Raw genomic sequence first — 10,117 nt, forward strand, 5'->3', positions numbered from 1 at the left:
AGGTGCAACTCCGGGCTTCAGAATGATACAGAGGAAAGGACAGAGACTGTAATCTTTTCTTCCCCACCAATCCATTTTTACACCTCTTCATAGCACGATAAGGACTAGGCATCACATGTAGACTAACTCTCTGCCACTACTCTCAAAACACACACACACAAAAATAATCACTTTACTAGGACTAAATTAGAGTGTAAAAATCGAACACTTGGGAAAGAAAAATAAGAATTTAAGGAGGAAGTCTCGCTTGGACTCCTATTGCCACTCTCCCCGACACAGAATTCAAAAGGTAGTTTATATTTAGGCCTATATATGTTTTTTTTTTTTCAGTTAGTTAATTTTATCTAAATTTTAAAAAAGCTAATGCAGGAATTCATGTGTACATACGAGAAAACCGGTCTGTAGCCACAGACAAGCATAGCCGGTTGTTGATAGTACTGGGAAGTTTTTAAATTGTAAATGAAGATAATACATTTTTTTTTTTTTAAACGTAACAAATCCCAGAAAACCTCCCTTATCTGTTTAGCTCGCCAAACGCAGCAGTGACATCATTCAGTCTTACTCGCACTTTTTAAGCACCTCGTTGAAATCAGTTTGCGTCGGCCGTTCCACCATTTTTATCTCTGGCACATTTAACTCCACCCCCGGTAACACGTCTCCATGCAACCACCCCCACCCCACCCCACCCCTGGCAACCCCTTGATAATGACAGCACCTGCCCCTCCCCTGTCGCCTCAGCCCACAGAAGAAAAAATAAATAAAAATACAGAATGAGCTGACCAATCAAAAAACGCTTACATCACAGTAGACTCGTGAGCTGTGAAAGTGGACAACAATTTAGAGTGAAGCTTTAGTATTATAATAATTAGGGTTTTTTTTTTCCTCTTGTTTTTTTTTTTTTTTTAAATACAAAAATTTTAAAGTTTGTCCCAACCAAGCCAGTAGGAGACAAGGGTATCCGTGGTGATTTTTCGCAGGAGGTAAAATAAAACAGGTGAGCAGACAACAAGAACAGTGACAACAAGAAAACGTGTGTACACAGACCCTACGGCATGAGGGGGGTTAGTAAGAAGTGTAAAAAAACACAAAAACAAACACAAAACACAGAAACGCTGAACACACATACGCCCCACACACACACACACACACACAAAAAAAACACAAAAGGAGAGAGAGAGGGACATACCGCACACTGAAAACAGGCGATGACAATACTGTTACACGGCTGGTGCCGAAGGTCAGCCCGACCCCACCACAGGAGGCTGCGGCCACTGTTTTTTGCATATACCTGTCAATCACAGGGAGGCCACTCCCACCCGTGGCCGTGCGAGACCGCAGTCTCTCGGTTCTGCAGCGCGTGCACTTCCTGCAAAGCCCTGCTCTACACCGGGCAGACCAGAGACTGACTGGGGGGGAGGGGGGGGTCAACATCAGTAATACTCTTGTCTGAAACTGCCTGGATTATATCATATATTTGGCAGAAGCCTTTAAATGACAGCATTAAAAACACAGGGGCAAGAGTCCAGTCAGCCGGATGCTGTAGGACCTGCAGCAAAAGAGTGGTCACGTGATCAACCTCTCACAGCTCAAGGACGACAGGTCTTCCACCTTCCCAACAGACAGAACCCAGACAGCCTCTGTTACTTCCTTCTGAACACACACACATTATAAGTGCCGTTTGAGTCCGTGGGACCACAGGGCATGTGTGTATGCGCTTCTGTGTGTGTGTGTGTGTGTGTGTGTGTGTGTGTGTGTGCGCGTGTGTGTGTGCATATATGCATGGGTGAACACGAGTAGGCTTGCTTTGCTTACATATGTGCGTACGCGCATGTGCATGCACATGTGCTATGTAGGTGCATACGTGTGCTTGTCCAATGAGCTCTCGCTGCTCTGCGTTCTGGCCAATCACAGAGCTTGCTGTAACCGAGGGGACAGACGGGAGACGAACAGCACCGGGTTTTAACCCCGCCCTCTTCAAACACACCACCCACCCATACATACACACACACACACAACCCATACACACGCACACACACATACACACACACACACACCCATACACACACACACACACACACACACACACACACACTGATAACAAGCCAACGCAAATGAAGAACAGGAACAGAACATGGAAAAAAAACAAAACAGGAAAGCGTGCATGCGTGTAAAAGTGTGCGTAGGTAAGCGGTGTCCCACTGTCACAGGACAGAGTCCCAAATCTCCAGAACCTCGCTGCACTCTCCCCTGGCTTTTACAATCCAGTTCCTCCTCCTCTTCCTCCTCCTCCACCTCCACGTCCCTCTCTCCTTCTCCTCATCCTCTCCCAAGAATAAAAAGAAAGACACATGGCATGGAAAGGTTTGCATGCTCCGTAGAGGTGTTGTGCCATTCCAATACCCTCCCCCCCCCAATCCGTCTCTCCCTGCTTGTCTTCACAAGAGGGCGTGGTCCCAGAGGCGGTGGGCGGGGCCTGGCCAAAGGCAGGCGAGGCTACTGGCTGTCTTTGTGAAATGGGGCTGTGTGGGGGAAGGGGGCGGGACGCGTCGAGGAGCAGAAAGAGGAAAAGGGACGCGAGGGTGACATCGTATTTCGGGGCTGTGGGGCGGGCGATGGTGAACGACCCCCCCCCCCTTGTCCCGCCACCCGTCCTGTACCGTGCCCAGGGTCCCCAAACCTGGAGCCAAAACCAATGGGAGGGGGTAAACAGGCCACTAGCATCATCGATAAAGGAGGGGGGGTGGAGCTGCGGGTCTGGGCTTCCGAAAAAAACACCCAAGAGGAGATGAGAGGGAGGGAACGCGAGGCACAGAAAACAAAAAAATACAAAGAGAAAAAAAGAGGAATTAAAGACAGAGTGGGGGAAGGAGGGACAACAAAAGGGTGTCCAAATTCCCTCCCCCCGCCCCTCCCCCGCTCATACGATGGTCTCGTCCGCCGTCTTCTTCATCAGCTTGGTGGAGAGCAAGGAATGCTGGGTAGAGTGCACCCCCTTGGTGTCGGGAATGAGCAACCGGACCTTCTGATTGGTTCGTCTCCACTCCGAGTACAGCTGACAGTGGTAGCGGAATGACACCTGTAGGGGGCAGTGTGGGGGGGGGGAACAGGCAAGAGTCATGTTTTCATTCATAACTTTAAACTCATTCTATAACCAAAAAAGGTTAGCAACATGTTTCGTGAAACAACCCTAAGGAATCTGCACGTCGTTTATAAATTTACAAGCACAAAGCTAAAGTATGCGTTTTTGGCCCAGGTCTGGCCCAGGTCTGGCCCCAGTCTGGTCAGGCTGAGGCTGTAGAGCCAAAAACATTTTGCGCATCAGAAGCCGTCTTTACAAACAGTCCTGACAGTTCTGTCGCCCTGAGGACAGCGACTGTTTATAGCAGGCGTGTGGAAACGGTTTGACACATAAACACCAGTCACACACACATCCAAACTACGCAGGAGCTGCAGAACCAAAGAACACGTCTAAACAACACGAGGGGGAAATGAAACTGCACAGCAGCGGACACAGGAAGGAATCATTCAGCACTTGATGCAGTGCTTTGGATACCGGGCCTGTTCACTTCTGCTCTGTACAGACCAAACCAAACGGCTGTGTTCAGGAGCCTTTGTCCCAGTCATCGCTGCAAACGAGAACTGGCTCTCTACCTCGCCCTCCTGCTCGCACCGCGGTTAAACAGAAATGAAATAAAACTGCGTTATATGCACACACGTGTGAATTTGCGCTGCCTTGCACTGCAGTGTCCTTAAGCAAAGCACAGGTCTTCCAGTAGCCGAAGAAGCTCCACCCACTTCTGGCATCACAATGACATCATTTTCCCCATCGCTAGCCTTTAGTCCAGAAAGCCTAAAAACTCGAACGTAAATCGGTGACTTCCATTAACCCTTTAAGCTGTGAGGTCACAAATATCTGATTAGAATGTTCTCAGCTGAACATTCTAATGCTGATGTCACAATCACTGCCGGCAACTGGGAGGAACGGAGCTCTGGAACACTGACTAAGAAGTCTGGAAAAAAAACTCTACTCCTCTAAAGGTTAGACTCCAGACCTGGGGCCGGAGGCGTGGCCTGCGGGCAAGGGGCGGGGCCCGGGGCACTCACCAGCGTCCAGAGGACGTAGATGGTGAAGAGCGCGATGGTGAGGGCGATGAGCCCCACGGCCTCCAGCCGGCTGTTGAAGTGCAGGTGGTCCTGCGCGCCCCTCAGGCACAGCCAGCCCGAGATGGCGGCCAGCGGCGTGATGAACAGGAAGCACACCATGTCGCAGAACAGCGTGCGCTTCTCGTTACGCGGCCCCGGGTCCCGCAGCCACTGTGGGGGGAGGGGAGGGGCCAGGGTTACGCTCATCACACTCCCACACGCCTGCACACGAATACACATACGCACACACACGCCTGCACACGAATACACCTACGCACACACATGCCTGCACAGAAATACACATACGCACACACACACACACGCCTGCACACACACGCCTGCACACAAATACACCTACGCACACACACACGCACACACACGAATACACCTACACACACACGGCTGCACACGAATACACATACACTCCCACAGGCCTGCACACAAATACACACACGCCTGCACACACACGCCTGCACACGAATACATCTACGCACACACACGCGCCTACACACACACGCCTGCACACGAATACACCTACGCACACACACACGCCTGCACACGAATACACCTACGCACACACACGCCTGCACAGAAATACACATACGCACACACACGCCTGCACACGAATACACCTACGCACACACACACGCCTGCACACAAATACACCTACGCACACACACACGCCTGCACACACCGGCTGCCACACAACGGTCTGCAACGCATACACATACGCACACTAACGTCCTGCGCCACCACACGCCTGCACACAAATCACTACGCCCGACACACACGCCTGCACACGAATACACCTACGCACACACACATGCCTGCACACACACGGCTGCACACGAATACACCTACACACACACATGCCTGCACACGAATACACATACGCACACACACACGCCTGCACACACACGCCTGCACACAAATACACCTACACACACACACGCATGCAAATAAATACACGCAGGCGCACAAACACATGGGTGTGCACACACGCATGCATACACACAAACAAACACATGAACACGCATTGCTTCTTCAAACAAAGACAGGCAGAAAGACAGACACACACACACAGACACAGACAGACACACACGCCCACGCGCACACACACACACACAGACACAGATAGACAGAGACAGACATGCACAGACAGAGACAGACATGCACAGACACAGACACACACATAGACATAGACACACACACAGATACACGCAGACACACACACACACGCCTGCACACAAATACACCTACACAAACACACACAAGCGCATAAAGACACGCATGCACACAGACACACACACACACACCTCTGTGAGGGGGCGGGGCCTGCGCTCCACAGTGAACTCGGTGTGGCAGAGCTCGCAGTAGCTGGTGTTGGAGGAGGACAGCCACTTCTCCAGGCAGGTCTTGTGCACGGTGCCCAGCGTGCCGGTGCAGTCGCACGGCGACAGCAGCCCCTCCCCGCTGCCCCCCTCATGGCAGATCCGGCAGATGGGGCCGTCGCTGGGCGGGGGGGGGGCAGAGGAGCGCAACGGTTAGCGGACCCGGGCCAGCGACTCCAGGGTTGCAGGTTCAAATCCCAGAGGGGTGGGGCACAGCTGTTGTTTTTTATTTCTCTAAACAGGCCGTCATCTATCTAATAGATCATCTATTCTCCATTTAAACGGGTCATGATGATGGCTTAAAAAACCATGAAAAATACATTTTTTTTATGTTTCATTTTCCATTTCATTCCTTAATTTTGATAGTGCATGTATAGTGGGTGTAGTGTGTGTATATAGTGTGCATACTGTCTGTGTGTGTGTATAGGTGTGTGCGTGAGTGTGTATAGGTGTGTGCACGTGCGTGCATGTAGTGTGTGTACATATACAGCGTGTGCGTGCGTGCGTGTGTGTGTGCGTACAGTGTGTACAGTGTGTGTGTTACCTCTGCGTTCCCAGGGCCTTGATGACAGTAGACAGCAGCCGGCCGTCCTTGGCTGTGACCTGCGTGATGTACTGGGCCTGCCGGACGTCCGAGTCCTCCAGGCTTTTCGACAGGTCCGTGTTCCCCGCACAGTCACACAGAGACCCCGGCAGGTGGCAGCACTCCCCCGTTGTCATGGCGATCCTTTTCCGGGGGGGAGGGGGGTGGGGTGGGGGGGTTGAGGCGGGGCTTTGGGGACGGGGGTGGGGATTGGGAAAGGGGCGGGGTCTGGGACGTGCACAGGGGGCACAAGGGGCCCAGACTCCACACCCTGGAAACTCTGGTTTTGGTCAGGCGGGGCCCTAGGAACCAGCCAATGAGAAAGCACACAGGCCAGGTTACAGGAAGTAGCGCTCTTTTTTAAGCCCCGCCCCCCTTTTTGGGTCACTCCCACCCACACAGCAGCACTACATTAGCACGAGCAGCTACATACAGGTTCTTGTGTCTCCGCTCCCGTTTCATTGTGACAAACACTGTGAAACATGGGCCGAAATTATTTTTTATCACTTTTTTTTTATACAGAATTTAATAAAGAGATTTTTAAATTTCCAATCGAACGAGTGCTGTGCTTTCTGCTCTGAATTTGCGAGTTGATTTTGAGCTGCAAGTCAGACAGATCGCGGTCCTTCCCCCTCCTATAACGGAATCAATCGCTTCTAAACTGGGAAATAAAGAGCACAAAATACGAGAGTAACTGGGTAAATGTTGTATATAAATATTGTATACAATTATTCAGATTTTTCCCCAAGATTTTTCTGAAGCATATGGCATTACCAAGGTCTCCAATAATGCAATATACTCTGACCCTGTGCAACCCTTCTCTTAAAAAAAAAAAAAAGATTAACTGTACAAACCAGCCGACGGGGAAGCAGTCTGTGCTTGTGCTGATAGCCGAGACACAGCTAGCCCCTACAAAACCAGACAACTGATCCTTCACGAAGCACCAACGCAAATTACACGTGAAATATACACATTTTTTATGCGTGAGAAGCCGCGCCGTTTCATTGTTACACTACTTCTAGCTGTACCGAAGTCGCGGCAATTTGTAAATACAGTACAAACGCGAGAATGTTTGAAAGACACGCAATTCTTTGCATTAAACAGCCCGATGCATTTGCTTTAGCACAGGTGTAAATACAATCGATGCCCACATATCACTTGCAAGCTTTCAAAACCATTGCGTGGAAGGAACCTGTTTTGTAGCGAGGAGAATTTCACGTGAAGTATCACGTAATGTATTTATTTGGAAAGCGTTATCTGACAGCTGCGAACTGTTACGACGCTTCGGTTTGACCAGCGAGAGATCTTGTGTCAAGTCTTCTTTCCACCGTCTCTGTACACTGCTATTTAAACTTTTTATGCCAAGAACTTCTATCGTCTTTTAGGCCTATCTATAACACAGCATTCCAAAAATATTTATAAAATAGTTCATTTATTCATAAATACCATGTCATAATTGAAATGCAGAAGGTGGTTTTGGATTATGACAACCAAGTAGCCGTGAAGATAAAACCAATTCAATAATTCTTCAGATCTACAGACTGTCTCACATTTTGTTTCCCCACAGCTTCAAGCTGACGTGACAATTATTTCGCAAATTGTAGCCTTCCGTTTTTCTGCAAACATCCAAGCTGTACAGTACATAGGAGCTGGATTTTAGACGTCATGTTTGCGTCAGAATATTTAATAGAATTTAAGCCCTTAGAATCTCCCATCAGGGGGAAAAAGCAAAGCATTGGCTTTTCAAGAAACCCCCACATACTTTTAACATAGCAAATGATGTGCCCTGCAATGGCTAACTTGCGCACTGTTGAGTAATGCATTAGAGCAAGTTTAATATTTAAATTGATCTTTTCCCCCAAATGTGTCCGTGCATTTCAGCGAACACGGGCTCGAGCTGATTAGTAATAATCAATTTTTTTTTAAACAAGCATTTAGCTTGAAAAAAAAAAAAAAAAAATCTAACCCGAAAGTGCTGGGGGCTTCCACATACTCATCCGCACTAACAGTACTCGCTGCTGCATTAAAACGTGGCTTTAAAAAGCTGACGGGTACAAAAACGCGCTTCTTAGAAAGCAGAAGTGGTGCGCCGGGGTCGTTGGCAGATCACGTTGCCGAGAAATAAGCGTCCCATCCCATTCCCAACAACTTCAACAACTCGTAGGACATAAAGCTTTAATCCTGAACTCTTAAATTATGTGGCGGGCTGCGGCAATAAATCACCATTCGCTGCATTGGCAATGTCTACAAAATGAACGTCGGTTAGTTCATCTAGTTCCTGTATTAAAGACAACAAACTTTAAATACATATGGTGTTGTCCACAGCAGAGTGGTTCGATGGTTGAGCAGGAAAATGATGAAGTTAGGCTAGTCACCAGATGGCAGCGAACTTTGCCAGCAACATTTAACAATCCAAGGATTTGTTCATCTTCATTACAATAAGAATTTTTTTCTGAGATTTACTGTGTTGATAAAATAGATTAATTTCAGCTGCCAGACATAACAGCCGACTTTGATAATGTTAGTAACGAATATCCAACCAAGACAAAATAAAAAACCAGATAGCTAACACATCCGCACGCTAGCATAACGTTGGACACCATCCCTATGCGAACCTACACCTGGAGGGGGAAATCTCAGTTTTGACGCATGACATGGCCTTTTGAGGTCAGCTATCCGACATTCACACACTGCCACGGATATTTCCAAACTGCAGCCAACTAAACATATGGAGCTAGTTGGCTTTAACGATAGCTAGCTAACAGGACGAACGGGCCTCTCTATAAATCCATCACACAGAACATCCCAGTGCAGATGACATGGACCCAAAACGTTGCACTGGTTAATAAAATAGAATTTGATAAAAGGCCAAAGATGACCAATCGCACCAACTCTAGCCAAGCTTAGCTAACGTAAGCTAGCTTCATCAAACCGAGCCGAGCAGGACCAGACACCGTCTAGCTAACGTTAGCTATCAGCTATCCGTTAGCTAACCAACAGCCAGCGAGCTAGCTAGCTCCCGACTCGCCTGCCGCATACACAACGCCAATATTATACATTACAGATTCAAAACGCAGAGAACGGCACTTCGGCATTGTCGTGTTAGAGCTCATACACTCAGGTAGTGTCACTCGGCTGGTAAATTGATGATCTGATTATTACTAATTTATCATACACGTTAGCGTTAGCAAGAGACCAAACACGTAAAACAGCTACTGATAGCAAGGCTACATTCAAGTCGTTTTACTCGAAGAAAAAATAAAATATGGATACTCACCAACTAGCTACATTGCTCCTTTTGTGATGTTTTGCAAATGACAGTCGTCTATGTCAAATGCGTAACAGAATTTCCAAAAAATATGATTGTGCTATTAAAACATATCGAGACGATCTTGCTAGCCTTCTAAATCCTCAGAAGACAACAACCTTCCCCGACTGTCTCTCTCGATATGCGTACGCCGTCACCGCATCTTACCATTACCAGGCCGCTGATCACCACTGCCTCTGAACGCGTAAAACGTTGAGGAATGACAGGTTTGCGTGAACTCCGCAGCGTCGCCATTGAAGTATCCAATCAGTGACCAGAAAAACAGAGTGGCGTGTATGTAAACCAATGGTCGTCTCAGTGTAACCGACTAATATTCTAATAAAAAAAAGAAAGAAATAGCGAGCGCCATCTAAGATAAGAAAAGTACATTATCGAGAAAGGGAACACCCACCTTCAGCTGTTTTCTGCGGTATTGAAGTCACACCACAGCTGCAAGTGTCAGCTATTAATATCAGCGATGAGCATCGAATTTTCACTTCCATATTTCCAAATATATTGCACATCTAGATTAGAAGACTGAATACCTCAATTTTATATATAAATTAGCCATCACGTTACTAATTTTTTGATGACAATGTATAAACAATATGTCAGATGTTTTCCCCCGCAATATATACAATGTATTTCACAACTTTATTAGTGTGTAGGATGCGGTTGTTTTTTTGGCCAGGC

The 10,117-nt window shown here is 47.8% G+C and overlaps 1 protein-coding gene across 1 annotated transcript; it reads right to left on the reverse strand.

Annotated features, from left to right (window-relative positions):
• Window positions 1-2,659: 2,659 nt before the first annotated feature.
• Window positions 2,660-9,630, reverse strand: LOC135251325 (E3 ubiquitin-protein ligase MARCHF2). The gene is made up of 5 exons (XM_064328660.1): window positions 9,395-9,630; window positions 6,079-6,419; window positions 5,460-5,655; window positions 4,105-4,314; window positions 2,660-3,076 (listed from the first exon to the last, which is right to left on the reverse strand). The coding sequence occupies exons 2-5, from the start codon at window positions 6,252-6,254 to the stop codon at window positions 2,918-2,920; spliced, it is 741 nt and encodes a 246-aa protein (XP_064184730.1). The 5' UTR covers window positions 6,255-6,419; window positions 9,395-9,630; the 3' UTR covers window positions 2,660-2,917.
• Window positions 9,631-10,117: the final 487 nt, after the last annotated feature.

The sequence above is a fragment of the Anguilla rostrata genome, chromosome 3 (genome assembly GCF_018555375.3).
Source record: "Anguilla rostrata isolate EN2019 chromosome 3, ASM1855537v3, whole genome shotgun sequence".
Classification (NCBI taxonomy): Eukaryota; Metazoa; Chordata; class Actinopteri; order Anguilliformes; family Anguillidae; genus Anguilla; species Anguilla rostrata.